The 24,283-nt window shown below is 36.9% G+C and overlaps 1 protein-coding gene across 5 annotated transcripts in view; it reads right to left on the reverse strand.

Moving 5' to 3' along the window:
* The window catches only part of ZNF608 (zinc finger protein 608), a gene marked incomplete at its 3' end in the record, with an annotated part of 107,472 nt that overhangs the window by 52,099 nt on the left and 31,090 nt on the right, over window positions 1-24,283 (reverse strand). For all 5 annotated transcript variants that reach the window (XM_082243115.1, XM_082243114.1, XM_082243117.1 and 2 more), the window contains exon 3: window positions 15,070-15,328. In XM_082243115.1, coding sequence (XP_082099241.1) covers window positions 15,070-15,328 — 259 coding nt within the window. The remainder of the gene's footprint in view (window positions 1-15,069; window positions 15,329-24,283) is intronic.

Consider the following 24,283-nt stretch of genomic DNA (forward strand, 5'->3'; position numbering starts at 1 on the left):
ACCATCCATTGTGATAGCTTGGGCAGTGGCAGGTATCTTTATTAAGATTGCGGGTCTATGAGACTCCTGATACCTCCTATGCCCTCCAAGGCAGCTGATCAAACCAAGATCAGTTTGATTGTCTGCTTCCCTGGCCATACCAGCCAGGGAAACACCAAACTGAAACTGGAAGTGACAAAATCCTCACCGTTTCTGGCTTCATTCATCACAGAGGAGAGGGGTTCCTCCTTCTCTGTTTGCAGCCAACCAGACTGCTTAAAGTGGACCAAATGTTCCCTGGTGGAATGGGAATGCCCAGAAACAGCATCAGACAGAAGCCAGAGGAGGGCCCCCTTCCAAGCGCTGTAAAAGTGGTCACACAGCTGTATAGCTGCTCATATCATTGTTACTCGAAAGTCATTGGCTAAAAAAGATGATGCCATGATCCTGGTATAACCATTTCATTGGGAGGCTGTATATATATATACAGCCTCTGGGCTAGAAGTAGTTAAAGGAAAAGGTTATATGTTTTAATTGTATTTATTTATTACAGGTATTACAGGTATTACATAACACTTCATTTACTTCACTCCTCTACATTTCAAGTTAAAGAGAATATGTTTTACCTTGAGATATACACACCATGAAAAGTAGATTACATATTCATAGCATAGAATAATATGAATGAAGGGGAACAGTAAAGCAGTCAACAGTATATTTAGGGTGAATCAAGCTACATTACAAATGTGATATTGTCTATTGAAAGAAAGAAAAAATCTTATGCAATAAATTTGGCAAAAGAATATGGCACAGAAATAATACTATACCAGAATTACAGTGTTTAATACATTATTATTATTATCATAAAAAGATTTGGGATTTTATCTCATTATATTTAAAGGTGATAAAACAATACCATTGTCTTTTTTATCACCTAAAGATACAATATAAATAACTGTCTGTGGCTGTCTAAGGAGGTAATTAAACTCATTTAGTGCCTTTTGTGCATTATATTAGCCACAGAACCTGTGTAAATATAATGTGTCGTGGTTTAAGGAGATGAGGTGGCAACCCTAACTGGAACTGGGACGCTCTGGTGTGAACTATGCCATTGAAACTATATAACTTATTTTCCATGCGCTTTTGATGCAGAAAAAAATTGCACTGGACTGCATGTGGTGTGAACTGGCCCTTAAAATGAGGGAACCACCACCAAGATATTACTTTCAATACATCTGGCGACCTATCCACATCTACATTTCATCTGAGCCAATGCTAATATAGGAGCTACATGGATGAATTATATATCCTTGATAAAGGCTTTATTTATCTATCATTGAGGTGAGCGGCAACGGCACTTAATGGTGGATCTTGTGTTGAGATTCCACCTCTATGAAACCATTTGGATGATTTTATTATCACGTTTTGGATCACCATTTTTATTAATCATATCTCCTTTGCACATTCACATGGACTTTTTAAGGACTTTACTATAATAACCACTATTTAACGATTTATCTTTAATAAGTTTGTTATGCATTTTTAATTGTATGCATTATGATCATTTTTTACATACTTATTATTGGAATTAGTGCCAGTTTATACGTTTTTTTAAATAAATAACTGTGTGATCCACCGTTTCTGTTCTCTATGTCTACATACTATATGGAGAGTGATAACACTTATTACAATCTTCAATCCTGCTCCTGCATACTTTTGGAGCACACGTATATGTCCAGGTATTACTCAATTCTATTCTCAAACCTACCCCTTCCCCTGTAGATCACATCCTATAAATAATTTTTCTTCTTTACAAGGTTTCTGTAATAAGAAACAATGTTTATTATCCCAAGTGACATCGTCACCAAGCTTGTAAAATTATTTTAAAGACAACTGCTTGGAGGTCAATTCCTACTGAAGTAGGCATAGCACCACAACCATATCTCCTAACAACCTTTTCACTATAGTGTGAAAAGAGGCTCTTGGGATTAAAGACAGCACAATTTTTTATGGAAAAAATAATCAAGGAATACATATAGATAGAGAGGTGGAAATATGTGTTTATCTGTAATCTAACAGGCAGGGAAGATCAGGGGATAGGGGGATAGGTGGAGTTCTGCAGTCTAGCAGGCAGGACTTACAATGCTGGTTGGGATTTCAGTTCACCAAAAACAATGTGTTGTCAGCACACACAGAAAGTTAGGAGCTCACTCGATTTCTGTGATCAGATCAGATATTTTTATGTGCTTCCATTATTAAGTGATACAACATGGGGAACACTAACATCTACAGACTAGTGATGACCATCTTGAGTGCACATGTCTATCAGTTTAAGCTTGATTTCAAGTTTCACCTGGTGTGAAGATTCATTATCAGGACATAATTTAGACTATTACAATCATTTTAATGAAAGGTGATTTCATGATATGTGATTAATGCATAACTGAACAATTAATTTACAATTGTCTGGAGTAATTAATATATTTATGGCTATAAGCCAAAAAAAAAAACACAACTGGTTGGCTAGCCCTACTAAAGCTTTTTACACCTTTAAAGCATGTCATACCAGCTCTGCAACATCAATGTAAAAACATAAGTTTGGAACCAGTGGGATAAGTTTTGTTATTTTGCCCTTTTGACCCCAGATAATGTAACACTTTCCCAGCTGGTTGCAAAATTGACATGAAAACAAAGTTGACTTTTTCTCCTCCATGTTCTCCCTCCTCCAACTACAATAACAGTAACAGGTTGTGCTGAGAGAAAAGACTGTCAGCTTGTGGATGTGAGAAGTGTGTGGCATGCTGACAGCTTGTTCAGCACACAAAAGCTGCAAAGTGAAAAATGGCTGCCTGCTGAACAGTTTTCAAACGCACAAATTATCAGACATGCTATAATTCAATCTGAGCCAGAGAACAGCTAAAACTATTGGTTGGATAACTGCAGTCATTCTGCTTTCTATCATTTTGCTTTTAACAGGAAAAAAACACTCACACACTCAGTGCTTTCACGCATTTCTAAAAGAATCATTACACACCAAGCTGAGAATTTTACTGTAATAAAATTCTTACTTTAAAAAGAAACAAAATCTTTCCAAGTATTCAGCTGTTTAACAGTCTTGAAAACTGTTTTGCAAATACAAAAAGTGTAACAGTAAATTAAGCAAAACTCTAAAACAACAATATTACAAAATGGCTAAAACACACAATTAAATAACATATTAGTAAATAAAACTGTATCAAATCCTTATTACTACTAATATTAAGTAAAGGTTGAGCACAAAACTGAAAATTGCAATACTGTATATTTCACTGTATTCAAATTATACTTAGCCAAGGGGCAGAAAGAAATTAGATGTATGGCCTGTCCACTATCTTAAAATCAGGGGGGCGACTTGTTTTTTGGGCCTTGTGATGGAAGAAAGACATATAGATAAGGCTCTACTGTGCTTCACATTGGTTCAGTGGAGGGATGTTGGGTTCATTTTGGGCTTACTCATCATAACCTGTTGGGTTGTACCTTCATGCCATGTTGAAAAGCTGTAGCTTTTCACTTTTTCAAGGGAACAGCATATTCTTTCAAATCTGATTTTTAAATGAAACATTGATTAACTAAAAGCAAGGTAATGTTAATGATAACTCCTGAATTGATTTATCATTCTACAGTTGGATTCTAAATTTAAAGTGTTTGTAAATGTTGAACATGAAATATGAAATAAACACATCCTTTTATACTGTGTACTCGTCTCTATCCAAAGCACTGAGAGTAATTTCTCTTTGTGGTCTAATTCAGTGTTTCTCAAACTTTTTTCAGTCAAGGCACTCTTTAAAATTCCACACAATCTCGAGGCACCCATTATAAAACTAAACTAATAGTGTTACATAATGTAGCAACATCCACATGCGTAGGACATCCAACATGGCGGTGATTTATTCTTCCAAATCAAATACATCTTTGCAAACAGATATTGATGAATATTCCAATGTTTCTCTTCTACCTCCCACTCAGCTAATGTGACCCTGGTGCTGAAGGACAGGGGCAGGGAAGGAGCAAACAAGGATGCTGTGCACATCCCTTACATCCTCCTAATCAACCGAAGACATAATTGGTTGTTAGGACACTGGCGGCTAGAAGGTTGTAATGGTGCACAATGAAAAACTGTGGCTTTTTGTAACTAATAGGCAGGCTTGATCCACCCACAGATTTGTATACAGTTTTTGGGCAATTTTTAGGTATTTTGTCAAGGTACCCCCGAAGACACCTGAAGGGTGCCTGGGCACACTGGTTGAAAAAAGCTGGTCTAGTTCATCTGCTATCAGCATGAGTCACTTTTGGCAAGTTTTCTTGACACCAAGACATAAAAAGATGACGACGGAGAGAGCTCCAGCACACAGCTTGTCTTCAGTAAACTGTTTTTGGGCTATCTTATGCATCATCTTTAGAAGAGGCTTCTTTCTGGGATGACAGCCATGCAGACCAAATTGATGCAGTGTGCCACGTATGGTATGAGCACTGACAGGCAGACTCTCCACCCCTTCAACCTCTGCAGCAATGCTGGCAGCACTCATACGTCTATTTCCCAAAAACAACCTCTGGATTTGACGCTGAGCGCGTGCAAACAACTTCTTTGGTCGACCATGGTGAGGCCTGTTTTGAGTGGAACCTGTCCTGTTAAACTGCTATATCGTCTTGGCCACCATGCTGCAGCTCAGTTTCAGGGTCTTGGCAATCTTCTTATAGCCTAGGCCACCTTTATGTAGAGAAACCATTCTTTTTTTCAGATCCTCAGGAGGTTCTTTGCCATGAGGTGCCATGTTGAACTTCCAGTGACCAGTATAAGAGAGTGAGAGTGATAACACCAAATTTAACACACCTACTCCCCATTCACACCTGAGACCTTGTATTACTAATGAGTCACATGACACCGGGGAGGGAACATGGCTAATTGGGCCCAATTTGGACATTTTAACTTAGGGTGTACTCACTTTTGATGGCAGAGGCTTAGACATTAACCACTTAACGCAAAGTGACGTAGGGCTACGTCGGCAAACTTTGCGTGGTTATGCCGGGGTGATGCCTCTAGCTAGCTAGCTCCCCCCCTCTTGCCACCTTCCGCGGCTTTGCCCGGGTCTCCCATCCTCTCCCGCGGGTCTCGCATGTCCACCAGCTGGATGGAGTCCCGATCAAAGCCGGAAGCGGCTTTGATCGGGTCTCAGATGACGTAACCCGTAGGCGGCATCCATGACGGCACGTCTGGGTTACTCTGCTGTTAAAGGTGGCAAATTTTAAAAAACAGTGTATTCAAAAATGCAGTTTGCAGCGTTTTGAATACATGGAAGTGTAGTGGAGGGGTCTAGAGTCTTTTAGACCCTCGATCCCTCCATAAAGAGTACCTGTCACTGCATATTGCTGTCACAAAGGATGTTTACATTGCTTGTAACAGCAATAAAAGTGATCAGATTTTTCTTTTTAAAAACCTGTGATAATGTTGAAAAAAAAAAAAAAAATAAATAGGAAAAGAAAAATTTAGCCACCCCCGTCGCCGTTAGCTCGCGCACGAAAGAAAACGCATATGGAAGTCGAGCTGCGAATTAAATCTCTGTTCAAACCACACATTTGAGGTATCATCGCGATCGCCAGAAAGTGAGCAATAATTTAAAAAAGAGCTACACTCTAACTCTAAACTGGTAACCGTTAAAAAATTTTAAAGCGTCGCCTATTGAGATCTCTATTGACCGTAGTTTGTCGCCATCCCACGGGTGTGCGCAATTTTAAACCGTAACATGTTGGGTATCTATTTACTTGTCGTGACATCATCTTTCTCAATATACAAAAAAAATGGGCTAACCTTACTGTTTAGTTTTTTTTAAATGCAGTGAAATGTGATTTTTTGTAATTTTTCCCAAAAAATGGCGCTTTAAAGACCGCTGCACAAATACCGCGTGACAAAAAATATTGCAATGACCGCCATTTTATTCTCCAGAGTCTTTACTAAAAAAATATATATAATATTTGGGGGTTCTAAGTAGTTTTCTAGGAAAAAATACTGATTTTAACTTGTAAACAAAAAGTGTCCGAAATAGGCCTGGGGCTTAAGTGGTTAATGGCTGTGTGTTGAGTTATTTTGAGGGGACAGCAAATTTACACTGTTATACAAGCTGTACACTCACTACTTTACATTGTAGCAAAGTGCCATTTCTTCAATATTGTCACATGAAAAGATATAATAAAATAGTTACAAAAATGTGAGGGGTGTACTTGTCCTGCCATGCAGGTCTCCTACAGATCTGTCAGTGTATCTGTGTGCCCGTACATCTCATACGAGCAAGCAGATACAGTGACAGGAAAAATCAATGAACTACCATGACACTCCACAGCACTGTGGTAGTTCATTAAGGACTACAAGCCAACAGCAAGAAAGGATGTCGGGGCTTGTAGTTCATTCACACACAGAGCTGTGTGAATGAATGACGTGGCTGTGTGGGAAGAGCCCTGCACTGCCACGCTGATTTCAAAAAGTGACAGCTAGTAACAGGAATTTCTCCCCATACTGCTGTCACGAGGGGACATTGGGCGGTGGCTGCAGCATTGGGAACATGTTATGTGTTCCACCCTAAAAATGGATGGAACGTGTAACATGTTTCCAAAGGTGCACTTATCCTTTAAGATATAACCACAACATTTCATCCCAATATACTTAGGGAATTATAGTAAAAGAATCTGTAAAAATTGATTGTGGACAGGTTGGGATTTTCAAGCATTGACCTTTGCTTAAATTCATGGGGTGAACACAAAATATTTAATTATGCTGTTTTCATTGCTTATTTGCAATTTATACTGGTAAAATAAATTAAATTTGCTTTAAATGTTGATGCCTTTGAACAACAGGTTAATAAGTTAAAAATGTACACTGAATCTTTAACCTTTAATGTTGTCCCACAATTTATAATGTATAATTATAATGTACTTGTCTTTTCTGGTAAAAAAAACTGTTCATTATGAAAGAAAAAGTTGCAATGGTTTTTGGCTTCCAACCAAGATTTAAGTGCCTCTCCTGATGACCATCACATATACAGATAATAAATGACTATAGATTCACATTTTGAAATGTCAAGATATGAGTTGAAAATGTTAAAAGTATTGTATCCAAGTGGTAATGATCACTATGTACCAAAGCAGATTTTTTCATATTAATAGGACAGTTGGTTGGTAATAGAATACTGACTTATTTTCAGGTGTTAACTATCAAGTGATTATATTAGATATGTACCCATTTTATACCTTTTTACATTCATTCTAATTAACCTATTATGCAAATGACCTTGCTTATGAAACATTGCAAGCAGAAGAATGCAAATCAGCCTATAGAACTCAGAGTTCTTATTCTTGTTCAAGCAAAACCAATGCATGATTGATTCTGGTTGGTTGCTAAGAGTACTTCAATTTGTACTTATTTTATTGAAGTCTAAATATTCAAAACTATTAGGTTTGATGCTTAAGTACATTAGGGCTGTCAAATAAATAATTTGGTCAGAGAGTTTTGCCATTTACTTACAGAAGAGGTTCAATTGCTCTATATATTTTACCACAAAACACTACCCTGAATAAGTCATATGCGTATTACAGATGGCATAAAACAACATAACAAATCAATTCTGCAGTTAGGATAAAGGAAAAAATATAGGAGTCAAAGTCTCCTAGCTTCTATTGATTTTATAATATAACATTTCAATATAATGTACTCACAGTCTAAGTACTCAATACCCTCTTAATGGCTTTCATGTGTAATTTTATAAACATTAAATCTCTGTCTCTAGTTATAACAACAAAGTACTCAAGGTAGAAAGAGAAAATGGACACAAAACAAGATCAGATAAAAGATGAACTGATGCATAGAAAACATTGGTATAATGTAAAGGTATCCAAAAACAAAAATACCATAACTGCATCTATATTTTTTTCAGGTTGTTGTTATGACAATAGCAAAAACAGAATTGTCTAACAAAATACACTGTTCTCTATTAGTTCCTTCTTTTAGCAATACTTAAGGGCATATATCTCTGCCTTTATTTATTAAACAGAAAGAGCTTTTATGAAATTGACTATATTTGCTATACTGTATATTTAACTGGTAAACTAAGTAAGACAAGACTGTAACTCCTACTCAATGAACTGAGGAAATATGGTCAATTTATGCGGATATTTTGATTTATCAATTGATATTTTGATATGTCAAATGCCATCTTGATTTAAAAGTTACATTTACTATATCTTGGAAGATTTAGGTTTTAAATTTACAGCTCTCCTTAAATAAATACTTTTTTTTAATTCACAGAATTGAGTGGGTAGCATGCACCTTTACTTCCTGAGCTGACAAGGCACACAATATTATCTCATACATGTTTTAGCACTTCTGCCTTTTGGTATTTCTTAGGCCTCATTCACACTGAATATTATGAAAACGGCAGTAGCGTTAGCTGTAGAGAGCTGTAGAATGAGTTTTGCAGTGTTTTTGCAGTAGTGGTTTGCCGGGTTTTTTAGCATTTTTTATTTTTTAACAAAGCTATACTCCCACAAAAGCTTAAGGCTCAAAAATGCTCATAAACACTGGATTGTCAAGTTTTTTCATTTTTTTTGTGTGTTTTTACAGCTGAAAAATTCCTCTTGAAATGCAGTAGTTCTGTTTTTTTTCCCAGCCTGAAAACTGCTAAAAAAACGCTGATGCCAGCTTATGTGTGCATTTACACATAGGATAACATGCAGGGGGGTTTACTGGCTGCAGAAAAAAATAAAATGCCTGTTGCCCAAAAAAGCAGCTGTAAAAACACCCAGTGTGCATGAGGCCTTATTATTGCTTTTAAATCAGACAATAGTCCAGTGTATTCGGTATCGACGAACAGTACTGAAAAACAACACAATCAGGCAGGTTGGAAAACCTTGACCACTGCAGGTGTTTCTCAGCTATTTCTCCACTTGGATCTCCCTCTCTCCTCTCCTGCCTTAAGCCTGGTACATACTACTCATCTTTTGGGTTGAACGAAAAAAAAATACTCAGCTCCAGTTGGAGTTGGATTGTTAGTACAGCAATCTCCCCAGCTTAGCTGTTGTATTCTGACAGGGATATGCCCCCCTTCCAGAACACTCCAATCAGCTCTCTCTGCCATTGGCTGAGAGCGCTGATCAGGAGCCAGTCGGATGCTGGTTTTCCAGCATTCTCTTCCAAAAGAAGCTGATCAAACATTACACACGGGCCAAATGTTGGCCGTCTTTTTTTTTTAACCAGCCGATGTAAGCCGGAATTTGTCCCTTGTGTTCAGGGCTTCAGACAGGTGCACTTGCATGAATAAAGTTACTCTGTCCAGGCATAATACCTGTCCAGAAGACATCATGAGTCAGTCAGTTTGTGAATGCAAAACTTTTAACTAATGTGTATGGCTAGCTCAGAATATGTCACACAATTCATATAATTACTATGCTTTCCCACATGGAACAAAGCACATGTAGTACTTTGTCCAATGTCAAATTCTGCAGTAGATCCAGAGTTAGCATGGCCAACAGTGCCTTCACTGTCTGACCAGACTGCTTTGTAACAGACCAGTGCTTAGCCAAGACCAGTACTGTCATAATGCAAGCAGAGGGAGGGGGCATCTCAGAGTGACCGTCTCTGAAAAACTCTACAGGTGGACTCACAACAGATGGGGGTGAAGCAAGTGAGCTCTCTTGGAGCAGAACAAAAATATGCAGTTAAAAATTATGTAAGAGGAAGGAGCATGTCTGCACTCTCCTCCCATTGAAACACATATGCAGAGGACTGTCAGTAGCACAATTCTTTATGATACCCACAAAGTAAGTGCAGGACATAAATAAAGCCAGAGAAGAAATATCTACAAATAAATGTGGATTTGCAATTTTCGTCTGAGCTTTGCTGAACAGGATATAGACAAATCGGGCCCCTGGCAGGGGAGAAGCTGACAGGCAGGGATGCAAGATTTAAATATTTCCTGCACGCCTTTTCTTTGAAAAAGCATTGCAAGGTATTTCTACATTTAGACAGGTATTACATTTTTCACTTTTAATGAGATTTAGTTCAAGAGATCTTGTCATCAACTTATACCATTGCAAGTAAAAGCAAACAAGTACAAAATCGAGTATTTTACAAGCTTGTTTGTCATGGTTTTCCTTTCCATAACTCATTTGTATACACTTGAAATGTGCCTTTGAACTTGCTAGAAAAATTGACAAGTCAATTCCTTAGCACAGCATCCTCTCTCGTTGCACATCATAGCTATCTTCTCTTCTGGGAGTGTCTAATAACTTGCAGCATATATAAAACATTTTCCATGATGATACTCATTTTAGAGGTCATGGTATATCTAGCAGTAGTTAGCCACATATAATTAGGCATGTTCTGTAATGAAGAGATTTTGCAGCTTACAAAGCCACTTCCTCAGTTCTAGTGCATGTCAGAAGATAACTCAGCATCTATATTGACACCTTAACCAGTCACCATGGAATGTGTAGATGTTGATTGCTCAAGAACAGGGTGGGAGGTGTGAAAATTTTAGAACCAACCCTTAGGTAGCTGCTGGGGAAGAAAGTCAGTGGGATACTATAGTGATTCACTTGATAGACAACTTGCTGCTGACACCACATCCAACACGGTAGCATTCCCCTTCCCCCACAGCAGTCTCAGGGATTTTAGATTTCTATACAAAGGAGGCTTTTAGAAGTAAATAACATACATTAAAAAGATTATTTCTTTGTTCAAACAAATGGCACCAGGATCTTTTTAAGGCTACCGTGATTTACAAAACAGAAACGTAAAAAAAACGTACAAAAGTGAAAAAAATGTATACACACATATATGCACACTCAAATGTACACATGCATGTCACTTAGAAAAAAAGAAAAACCATATGCATTAGACTGATATACAATACATTACCATAATGTAGACATTTCTCTTTGAAAAATAAACTAATATAACTCTAAACATATGCTTCCCTGCTCTCCGTCTTTCTATGAAGGGAATTGAGAAACACAGCAGCATGTGACAAGTTGACTAACAGGTCTCATTTAATAGGAAGCTCCTCCAGAGTATTAGGTTCCCAAGCTTATGTCTAACAAGAGAAACAACTGGATTTAGTGGAGGTCAGAGAACCCTTAAAAGTACAGGATTTTTATTCTGAATCACAGCTCTTTGAGCTGAACAAAATTTTGTGTTTACAGTAACTGTAAACAGGCATTTGAAGCACAGCTCAGAGCTATCATGTGGTTCAGGATCCCCTTGGCCCAAATACAGACACATTTTAATTAGCAGTAAACAACTCATTTACATAACTTCAAACAGTGCAATTGGTTTTGCACAGATGAAGTGGAATAGACACAACAGCAGTTAACATCTATGCTGATCAGAGCTCATATAACCAATTCAGTGCTCAAAGATTTGCAGAAAGAAGAACTAAAGCAGACAGGATGTCTAATAATAGGAATCTTAAATTACATTAGGTTTGATTTATGATGAGATAGAAAAACCAATGTGCTAAAAACTAAAAAACCCAAATACAAGGACCAGGATAAGAATATAAGAAGAGAATGACTAGAGCCCTAACAATAGGCTAGACAGAGTCAATCCTAAACAAAATCTGACTACACGTTTTCCTACAATTCCATGTGTGCCCCAAATGTTACAGTGCAAATGTTATGGAAATTCTTCTATGCATCTGCAAACAATTTTACACAGTGTTTTCTTGTGCCAATGAACGTTTAAAACAAAGCACATCAAAAAGTAAGGAAACCCAAAACATCCTCAGACAATTTTATATGTGAACAGAAGAATTTACATTTCTTCCAAGTCAGACATTTGTTTTTTACTCCAGAGCAGCATGAATGTCTCATTTTTAAAAGAAAGCCCTGAAGGGCAATAGCAAGTCACTTGAATTACAGAGATGTCTGAAACAACTAGCTACAGTTTGACACAGCAACAACTTATTTGTCATTTAACAACCAGTTCTACTTAGATCCCTATAATCATTCTTTGCAGCAAAAAGCTGAGAGCATTTAAATAGATTGTGGTGGGCTGGGGAGTGATTGAAACTTTCTTCTCTTATGGTAAACACAGTACAGAAGGAGCTTGAAAATGGTGTCATTGATCTTTGTCGACTGAAAAGATAGCCATTAGAGGAAGTACTGTATATTACAAAGCTATGATCATTTTCCTCTATTTCATTCTGCAAACATTTTAAAACCATTGACTTTTTATTATGGACATCAGTGTTTCCTATTCAATCCCTTACATGATATGTGCACATTTAATTAGTAATTCCCTGAAAATTAGGTAGATCACATAAAATCACACATTTTTTAGTTAATCTCTAATCATCTCCTGCCTTTTTTGCCAGATTTTTGCTGAGTTGGCAGCCTCTGCAAACATCAAAACAGTAAGCGTTTTGCCCCCAAAACACTTAACAGCTATATATTTGACCTCATCCACATGCACAAAAACTGCCCTTTCTGTTCCTCTATTAACCTTCTAATGTTTACTCTATCTATAACCTCATCCCATACACATATATAAGATTTCTCTCAACTGCTTCTATTTTCTAGAATTATCTTATCCAAGCTATTAATCCCGCCACTACCTTCTAATATTTAAAAATTCCTTTGAAACCCATATCTGCAAAACTGCTCATCCACCTTCCCCTTTATGCTAGTGATCATCTTACTTACTTATTATATCTAAACATTTTCAGCTAGATTACAAACCCGTTCAGGCAAAATTATTTTCCCATCTGGTTTTAAGGTTTTGTAGAGGTTTAATTTCAAGTTTTTGATTTGCTAATTTTTTTAATGCCCTGCTGCATAATACATTGGCACATTTTTAGGAGCCTGAAGCTTGTAAACTAAAGCCAGGAATAGATGGACCAACATCGATCGCCTTCTGTACAACCAGCCTGTCAAATTTCTTGCATTTTTTTCTATAGCTGCCAGCAGTAATCATTGGGTTATGTCGGTAGGGAAGTCTCCCCGTTGCCAGAACACAATAGTGCTGCAGGAGGAATTCCCCCATCAACACATACAGTTGTTGCAGAAATGAAAACTGAATAATTTATGGCTTGCTTAACTCCTGTATTAATTAATTTATTACACAGCATTATGTGTTTCCTCTCTAGAAAGGACGGAAATAATTATACTGAATTAATGTGCATAGATGGAGTATTAGAAAACACATAATGGCTTTCAAAATCTTAAAAAGCCGGAAAAGCCAACATTTGTGTTGTTTGTAGGGAATTTTGGGATGTGTTTGACATCCCTGAAACTTCCTAATATAATTGGTCACTATATACATTTTCTCACAAAGGATAGGGGACATTATAATCTCTGTTAAAATATGAAGCAGTTTAGGCTTCTCATTGCAATATTTCAAAATGGGAAATTTACTGAAATGAAATAATTACTGATCCAAGTATGAATCAAAATCAAAATCATGTGTTATAGAGGTGAAAAGAAATAGCCATTTTTTAATTTGCTACAGCCACCCTAAACGGCTCGGAAACTACATCCTAACCACTAGGTTAAGTGCCCCTGTTCCATACTAGTAAAAGTACTAGGAACAATTCTGGCTTGATCCCAATGCTAAGTGAAGTGCTCTAATTGCAGCAACATGGGAATTCTTCTGCTGTCTCAGATGTTTCAGCATTATTCCATTGCAGACTACAAAGCACAAGAGTATTTGCTGCTGGCACATCTGTAAATAGAAATGGTCCGGCACACAAGAAGCACTCTGTAATTCAGGGAAGGTCACAAGTTTAGTTTATTCAACTGGAACAACTCCTCCAAAAGCTAACCTGCTTTTTCTTCTCTATAGTAAACTATTGCTTATCTCAGCACTGGCTAGTGAGCAGAAAGGTTAAATCGACAGTATTTATGCCTGTGCCATGGCAGCAAGTCAAGTGCACATTCTTAAATATAGGTGAATAAACATAGTGGAATATACATTCTGAAAATAAACCTCAGGATTAGTAATATTTAAATAATTCAGAATTTCAAAAATAAATAAAAATCCTTTATACAGATCCGTTTTAACCATGCTTTAATATGACTGACCATACCCCTACTCTCCCACAAACCATTGCAGTCTTTTAAAAAGCAGGAAAGTTCCTTGCTAGACAGCACATACCGCATTGTACAATCAATTCAATCTTGGGTCCCTGTGACCCATGTATTAAAAAAGTAATTTACTTGCTTCAAAGCATTTTATCAATTAAAGAAAATCAAGGCAAACAACTAAATAAACCTATACAGTATACATACATATATATTTGTACATATACTGTATACAAGCTTCCAAATATCTTTGTAATACTACTTACTTGCCTTCACAACACATTTTTATACACAAAACCCACATAACAACCAGACTTTCTAAGCAAAAAATCAAAAAGAACACCCTGGTATCAGTGCAACCCAGTCTATTTTCCATTGGTAACATAAAGAAAATAGAACAAAAGGTTAAAATAAATGAATATTCCTTTAGGAACCAGTATTAAATGTGGCATAAAAGTACTTTAATGATTGCAGTGCAGGAAATGATACTAAATTGAAACATTACAAAAAACGACATAGCCACCATTAAAGGGGACACACTGCTCACAATACTTTAGTGATTTAACCATACAAGATTACATAACATACACAAAAAAAATGATAAAAATATAGACACATATAGTACAAAAAAGTGGCTTGGGGCCATTTCAGTATCTGTGAAATAATGTAAGATTACTCTAATTTGTCAGCACTCGTTTCACCGTTACGAAAAATATTAAATATCCACATCAAAATCAATGCACTGCAGGCCAAACATACAGCAAGACAGATTTTACTCCACACAGGTAACAGAAATTTACAAAATTTAAATTATGTCTAAATGGACACAGGATATTTCTGTTTAAACTAAATTTTTAACTACAGAACTTAATAGTGGGAATTATCTGAGCAAGAAAAAATCTTTAGGGACATTTAAAATATAAAAAGGTATAACATATTTAAAACAATGTATTCACTTTTGCAAGAATGAAATAATTAAACACATACCTTCTTCAGTTTCATGCCAGACGATTCCTTCCAAGTTGACACTGGTTCCTGGTTCACAAGGCCCAAGGCAGTCTGGTTCTGTTACTACTCCTACATCACATGTATTTACACCAACTGATCGAGTCCGTACTAATAGCTGTTCCACTGGTGCAGCAATGGTTGAAGATGGTGAAAAGTAAGATGGCAGAATCTGAGGTGAGAGGCTGCTGGAAACTGGTGGTGGAGGTGGAGGTGCAGGCACTGTAAACAGGGGATCAACCTGACAAAATAAAATATGTTTTTCAGTATAAAATTTCCTATTAACATAAAGCGTATACATTATAAATAACTAAGTTTGTTGATCAGATGAAAACATGTCAAGGTATGAGGCATTGTCTCCTCCCTCTTAGTGAAATTAGTTTATGTTTGGTAGGAAAAACAGATGTGTTACCCATTGCAACCAATCATATTGACTTCAGCTGTCACTTTTCTGGCACAGATTTGAAAATAAAAGCTTCTGGGGCAAAATATTCAATGTACAGAATCTCAAAAGTGAGTTTATCGACAGATGGCAAAAACGAACATAAAAAAAGCCTACTGATACATAGCAAATACCCAATATTAAGCATAAAAACAACTCGCAGAGGAAAAAATATGCATCACAATGCCATATATAATGGGATTCAAAGAAAGAATATTTATCACCTATTTTGGCTGATTTCCAGGTTCATTTTTCTGTTCCACCCTCTCTCCAAAGTCTAAAACATGCACAACTGGGTGATCAGAGTAGACATGAATAGATTCTTCATCTAAAATGTTTTAGTGGGTGAAATGATCTTGCACAAATTTTCCTATTAATCTTACCTCATATAAGTTAATAAGTCTTAAGAAATGTATAGCTTCTTTAACCACTTCTGGACCGAGCCCATTTCTGACACATGTTGTTTACAAGTTAAAATCAGTGATTTTTGCTAGAAAATTACTTAGAACCCCCAAATATATTTTTTAGCAAAGATTCTGGAGAATAAAATGGCGGTCATTGCAATATTTGTTGTCACGCGGTATTTGCGCAATGGTTTTTCTAACACCATTTTCTTTTCAAAAATACATTTCACTGCAGTTAAAAAAACTAAACAGTAAAGTTAGCCCATTTCTTTTGTATATTGTGAAATATGATGTCACGCTTAGTAAATAGATACCTAACATGTTACAGTTTAAACTTGCGCACACCCGCGGAATGGCGACAAACTACGGTCAATAAAAATCTCCATAGGTGATGCTTTAAAATGTTTCACCGGTTACCAGTTTAGAGTTACAGAGTAGCTCTTTTTCTAAATTATTGCTCTCGCTCTGGCGATCACGGTGATACCTCACATGTGTGATTTGAACAGCGATTTAATTTGTGGGCGCGACTTCCTTATACGTTTCTTTCGTGCGCGAGCTCATGGCGATGGGGGCGCTTTACATTTTTTTTCCTATTTATTTTATTTAATTTTTTTCTTCCCTCTCTATATGGGTGTATTCCTCCCTTCCTTTATTCAGGGTTCTCCCAGATTCTAGGCACTTTGCCAATTGCTGTGTGTGCTTGCTTGGGGGCCATCACTGTCATATAATTCTCTAAAATACATCTATACTGTATATTGCTTTCTAGATTGTGTCCATACTCTATCTGCTTTTTGACTCAGTGGTTCACTTTACGGTCAAACTTTTCATTTTGTGTCTGGGGTTGCGGGGCTCAGCACTCCCCAGGAGGGGTACCCTGGTATGTTGCCAGGGGTTCTCCTCTTAAGTTGCTACTGCTGGGTATTCCCGGTGTACCTATGGGGCACCCTCTATCCCAGCTTTTGAAGAGTTATCTGGTAATATATATTTTTTGCGGTGAGCATTATTTTCCTTCTCTTATTAGAATTGGATTGTAATCAATTGAATGCATATATGAATTACCTTTTGTATCTATATGTAATTTTTTGTCTCTTATAAAGTCTGCCAAAAATTCAAGGGTCTCTGATTAAGCATTTTGGAACAATACAGTTCAGCGAAACGCATCTGCCCATATCATCCCTGTTTGACTATCAGCAGGACCTCTATATCCACTGGCCGGATGTTTCCTTCTATGGCGGATATGTAACTGTACTTATATATATGCAATTGATGCTTTATTACTTTTTAATCAAGTGTTTTTAATCAAATGTATACAATCAATTGAGTTTTAAATGTACTTCTTTTTTTCTTTGTTGATTTAATATGCTCACATTTGCATAATCCACACCCTCTAAAGTCCCCTTTTATTGAGTGGGGTTTGACTCCTTGCAGCTTCTTTTTGACCCTGGAGAATGGTGGGACGGGAGACACAGGCAGAGCCGTGGAAGGCGACGGGAGGGGGCTGTCCCCTCCCGCTCACTGGGGTAACGACCAAGCGGCTCCCAAGCTGCATCGGCCATTACCACCTGAAAGCCAACTGCTGGCTCTAAAAAATGGTACCAGGATGATGCCTCTAGGTGCAGGTATCACCCCGGTACACCCACTTCTTTCAGTCGACGTAGAGCTACGTCGATTTGCGGGAAGTGGTTAAAAAAAAAAATCATATAAAAAAGCTCAGCTCCCCTATCAGTGTTAACACTTAAACACTTAAACTTAAACCTCAATTTTATGTATAGTTTGTACACAATGATATATTTAATTGGGTAAACCATATCTGCTTCTTACCATTATTGACTCTGCATCCTGCAAGTGCTATGTGTGTACTACATCACAATGTTATTTATTTTTCCTTTTTGGGCTGCCCACTCTATGCACTGCTGCATTGCTGATATCATGTCTCAACAGGAATCAAGCAGAAAGGTTTGGTTGTTTATGACCACTCCTAAATATCTTATTTTATCTAGTAAGTTTTAAAGCCAGCTTGATTTTCAATTCTTTACAGTCCTGTACAATTATAGAATTATACGCTTTAAATCATTTTTGCATCACAATGCCTCAAATAAACTATTCTTGTACTGGAAATGTGTTTCTTACCCTCCTAGTCTATTGCTGTATGCTGGAATTATTGAGGCACTAGGATATGTTGTGCTGTCTTACTTTTAGCACACACTCTGAACTCCCATGGAAATAGGCAGGTGTGTTGTCTTACAAGGGATTAATCATTCAAACAGGTACCAAGTTGGTGCCATTTACTGCTCAGGGTTAATGTACCTTAATTTAAAATGGTAAGTCAGAACAAACGTTACACTGCTCCACACCTACTATTTTCAGAAAGCCAAAAGATTTTCATGGAAGCCATATGCCTAATAAATAATGATTTCTTCATGAATGTTACAGTTCCTCTAACAAAAATAGTAACATGAATAAAGCTACAGTCAACATTCACAAAATACATTCAAAATTTTCACAGCATTTGAGATGAAGCATCTATCTTGAGGGAAGCATACTCGCTGAAGTGAAAAGCTTCAACAACTGCTTAAAAGAGATAACATTTTGGTAATATCCAGAGAGCTGCTAAAGTATAGAATAAATTTGCACTTGTCAGTATGCTAAACATGCTCCTATGCTTACACAACCCCGGCTAACTGTTTGTGGTGAACAACCATTCAGTGGGTGAAATTTTCCCAGTTAACCATTGGTAAAATTGGTAAAACCACTACTAATGCTAGCTGTGCATGCACATAATCTTAGGCCGGCCATACAGGGAGCGAATTTCTTTCAACTTGTGGTTACAGGAAAGGAATTTGCTGGATTTCCCCATCAACACAGACAAAATTTGTGTATGGCCAGCTTTAATTTATTCTTTAAGACATAAACATGCACCACTGACCAATACAGTTGGACAGGTTTATGACAAATGTATTTGTGGTCTTCATCTTCCAGAAATAATTTTATCAGTACTTTAGGGAAAAAAGGTATCTAAGATTATCAAAAACAAAACAAATACAGAACAAATTGGTAAATTAAAATGTAGTCTGATGTCCACCAGATGCCTGTGTACAACAGAACAGCATGTTGAGGTTAAAACACAATAGCCTTAAAAAAATCTAGAATTAAAAAAAATATAACCTTGCAAAATCTTTAGTATAATTCTAAAAATAAAAAAAGTAATATGCAATATTTTTGATGCTTTATTTAACAAAGATGTTTAAACACAATTAACTATTTATATGTTAAAAAGGTAGAAAATAAAACACATTTTAGGAAAAAATAAGGATCAAGTAATTAAATGGCAGAAACATTACACGCCAAATGAAGGAATTATGGTTTCAAAAGGCATGTGGAACAAACTGTTTCTAAGCTACATATTTGTCAAGGGATATGCTAATTTATTTTATTTTACAAGCTGTTAGAAGAAAACATACAGCAAATCATATTGGTTTCCTGAAGAGGATAAAAATGGATGTGATCCAAGGTGAAGACATTATGAACTGCCTCTGGCAATTATTTTTCTCCTCATATACTGTATGTATATTTTCTTTCAAGTATTAAAAGTAGAAACAAATACACAGAGAAAGAAAAAGACTACAGTTTATCAAGTATGATTTATAAGCCACACTGATTTAGCTGTAGGATAACACCACTGTCTAATTATGAGTAGTCAGAAAACAGCTACGTGAACACATCAATTATGGGCGACTGCCAAAAGCCCTTGAGATCTGGGAGATTAGCATCCAATCCTCTGTTTTACAAGCTTGCATCATGCAGAATATTAATAAGAATAAGGATGAGCCATTGCATTCCAGCCGCTGAACCAAGGCATTCTTTTCTGTTTTCAGCTACATTGGGTCCAGAACAGGACTGGCATGACTTGTTAATTGGGGATCTGCCAATACTGCTGAAACAGCTTTTACAGACATTAGATAAAATGTAAAAAGTGTGTACACTCACTTGTCCACAAACCCAAGATGCAAAAAAGTGATTGAGCATAAAAGAGCCCAGTTGCCTTAAAGATCCCCTTTAATCATTATTAGTATGCAAAATGATCATATCGGTTAGCAACCATTTTAACTTTGAAATGAACCACATCTTTTCACACATGTACATTTCTGTCCCATGTTGCCACTACTTCTTTTAACAAAGAAGGTCTGAAATAGGAAGAAAGATTAACTTCCAAGATGCAACCCACTTCTTGGGAACCTTCTCTAGCCTTTTCTAATTAAATTGAGTGTAACACGGGTCAACATCATGTACTGGAGAAGGAAGAAGAAGTAAAGTAAATGTAAAGGAGAATGTAAAGGAGAAGGCAGCTGTAAAGACAGACATTTTAGTAAATATAAACTACTGTCCTTCTACAATATATAAAATAATATTCAGCTTTTCCAAAGTTTAGATTTGAAGATCTATTGAGAATTGAAAAGAATATATAAATCATTTAACCACTTGCCGACCAGCCACTGTAGTTAGTTAGGTCAGTCTGTTACGCAAAACAACATACATGTACGTCGCTTTGTGTAGCAGTTAATGTGGGCGCACGCTTGCTGCTGGAGCCATATGCACGCGCCGATTGGCTAGAGGGGAAGCCAATCAACAGGTCAGGCAGCCGCGATGTCCACCTGGACATCCACGATTGCTCCCCATGGAGACAGAACAGTGGTCTGCCGATGTAAACACGACAGACCGCAGTTCTGTCAGTTATAGACACAGGCCCTTGGTGTTAACCCCTTCCCTGCCAATGTCATTAGTACAGTATTAGTGCATATTTTTAGCACTGATTACTATAGTAATGTAACTGGTTCCCTCAAAAGTGTCAGTTATGTGCCCGATTTGCCTGCCGCAATCTCGCAGTCTCACTAAAAATCACTGATCGCCGCAATTACTAGTAAAAAAAATAAATACAATAAAAATTACATAAATCTTTCCCCTAGTTTGTAGACATAATAACGTTTGCGCAAACCAATCAATATACACTTACTGGGATTTTTTTTTGCCAAAAATATGTAGCAGAATACATATTGGCCTAAAATGATGAAATAATTAGATTTTTTAATTTTTTTTTTTTTTAAGAATTGTCGCTCTTTTTTTGTTTATAGCACAAAAAATAAAAATCACAGAGGTGATCAAATACCTTCAAGAAAGAAAGCTTTATTTGTGTGAAAAAAGAACATAAATTTTATTTGGGTACTGCGTTGTCAGTTAAAGTAACACAGTGACGTATCGCAAAAAATGGCCTGGTCATTAAGGGGGAAAACCTTCTGGTTCTTAAGTGGTTAAACACTGTAATTAAGTTGGACACTTTTGGGAGGATTTCTCTAAAAGAACTTACAATGGAATTTTTTTTTCTAAAAAAAAGTCATACAAGAGTAAGGTCATCAGTTCACTTTAAGCACTAGCTGCAAAGTTTATGTGAGAATCTAACTAGGCATGGGTTTTTTACAGAGTGATAACAAACACTATCAGCTCATGTACATTTTGGAAAACCACTGTGTAATGGATGCCGGCCCTTCCCCTTTCCCATAGAAAAAAAAGAAAGAAGAATTACCATATGTGTACCAGTATATCATGTCATTTTTCAGAGAGTTCCAGCCTTTTTAGGCAGACAAAAGACAACCAATGTAGCTGGCAGAGTTAAGAATCTTTATCCAAATTTTGTGAATATTCACTTAAGTAAAAAAGAATATATTTTTTTACATAGAATAAGATTATGTAGCACTCTGACACTTTTTTTTTACATACAAATGGACATTAGAAAATTGACTTTAAATTTAATTAAGAGAATTAGTGACTGAGATAATTAGTAAATTATTATTTTGTGATATAGCTGTTATAATATGTTATTTCAAAAGCAGGAGAAGCCAATAATTGCAAATAATTATTTCTAAACCTTGATATAAGGCCCCTTTCACATGGGGCGGATCTGTTTTGACGGAATCCGCTTGCCCAGTGGGGATCACTCTGCTTATCCCCACTAAGCAGGCAGATGACAGCTCTGACTACACGCACTGAGATAGACCTGTCAGAGTCCCGCTCTCCTCTATGGGGAGATTGGATGAAAATGTCCATTTTCATCCGATCCTATCCGATCCGCTGGATGGATGCCGACTTATCGCCATCCGTCTGTTTTCAGCGCATCTTGTCAGATTAGATGCCAGGCGGGTGTCAGCGGACACATGTCCACTGACATCCGCCTCCCCATAGAGGAGAATGGGTGGCCCAATCAGGTCCGCCTGAAAAAACTCACAGGCAGACCCAATCGGTCTGATCTTGTGAAAGGGGCCTAACTTGCATAATAAACAACTGTTTTGGAACATATTTAAAACATTTAGTTATATTTGTTTTGTTTATGGTGTGTCTCAGTGCTCTAATCTACCAAACACTACATAACACAAATTTCTGCTGCACTGTGTGTAAGAAATCAGTAAGAAAAGAAACCGGCCGACATTCGACTCGTGTACCTTCTGTCGAAGGCTCCTGACCAAAAAATAAAAAAAACTGCCAAAAGCTGAGAGCGCTGACTGGAGTGTTCTGGTTGAATAAAAAAAAACTAGTGGTGTTTACGGGGCTTAAGTGTCTTCAGTCTAGTTTAATAGTCCCTCCTCTTTTCTCTTTTTTGTCCTGGGCTCACAAGAGAACACTTAGAACTTAGTCCAATTGGAAACTTAGGGTAACGCACATAAAATCATAAGCAGAATGTATAAATATTTCCAAATAATGTCAGACAAAGGCTGGATACACAATTTAAGAAAATCAGTTTTCCTCGATGTTTCACAGCAGGTCAAAACTGAGGATGGTACTAATTTAAGGCTTTTTTTTGTTTGACTTATTGCTGTTTATTGTTTGATCATGCGCAGTCTTTCATATCTGCTTTTTCTTGTACGAAAAACAGTATACATTAAACGAAAATCGTTACTCCTATTCACATATGAAAAAAAATTTAGTTTGTCCCTTCAGAAGTTTTTGTTTGGAAAGTCTGAATCAGTTGTTGACATTTTTTTCTGATTTTCTCATAGTGTGTACCACACTTAACTTAGTTGGTCAAACAATGGGCATGAGCATAGATAGCCACCACAAATGTATACCACTTCCCTTCATGCAGCAGTATTGTCCAGCATCTTCTAGAACAAGAGCAATAATGTTTGGCTTGGAAAAATGTTCCTGTTCATATATATGACTGGAGAGAAGAGGAGACTTGAAAGAACATAAGAGATGCTAGTAGACACTACCAGAATTGCTTTTCCCAGGGGTAATCGAGAACAATCTAGGCAGGTTTTCAAAACACTATTGGGAGCTCCCTATGGACACGAAATTATCAGTAATGATGTCTCTGGGAACATTAGAAAATATACAATACACGATTTTAGCTTGGGAAAGATACACAGAAGAATGTGTCATGTCATTGTATGTTATGAAGTATAAAGTTGTATTAAAAAAAGGCAAAACAAAATATCATAACTTTGCTTGGCTATCTAAAGCCATATCTCTTTGGATACACAAACTTTCTGAACAATGAGAGGCCATAGTGTTCAAATTCAAAAGCATTCCCTTTTCACACTTTTTTTTCTTTTATAATTCAGACAATTAAACAAAAGAGGCAAGCCACCCAGCCAATAACTGAAGTGCTATTACTGAGAGTAGCCTGGGTTATCTGGTTCCAGGCAGACAGTATAAACAAATCAACACATTTCCCTACCCCCAACACCTTTGTTATTTTAAGAGACACAGAAAGCTTAGAAGTAGTGTCCTCACAATTCATTAATGCCCCTCTCTTGGGCATGGAGGGAGCAAAATACAACAGTGACAGAATCCATAGCCAGACATTCATTTCCTGAACCTCAGTGCTTTTTTAACTGCTTTGTCTGTAGCAGTTGGCTACCAACTAGGTCTTAATCTGTAAACAAATGATTTGCTCTACAATTAAACTATTCAGTTCTTTTCTCCCCCCCCCCTTCTTGGAGGTAGTTGGCAGCTCTCCAATCCAAAGGCTCATAGGTTTTTCTATTATTTAGTACTCATGATGGTTAAAAGGCAATAAGCTCATTCAGAGTTTATAAAACTGTAAGCCGTCAACAAAAGCATTTAATGCTTCTGAGAAGCACTGTGGCTTCTGCTTGCAGAATTAATAATGTAAAAAAAATGTACTTGCTCTTTTGAAGTGCTAGTACAAGCAAAACCTTCTTGAATTGGAAAACGTGTATTACATTTCATTCTGACCAAAATTCACAAAGTAACAAAACTATAGGTTGCCAACCAGAAAGCCAAATTATTTTGATTGACAAATTAATGTCAGCATGCAAAACATTTATAAGGTGTGATA

The sequence above is a fragment of the Pelophylax lessonae genome (assembly GCF_965119305.1).
Source record: "Pelophylax lessonae genome assembly, chromosome: 1".
Lineage (NCBI taxonomy): Eukaryota > Metazoa > Chordata > Amphibia > Anura > Ranidae > Pelophylax > Pelophylax lessonae.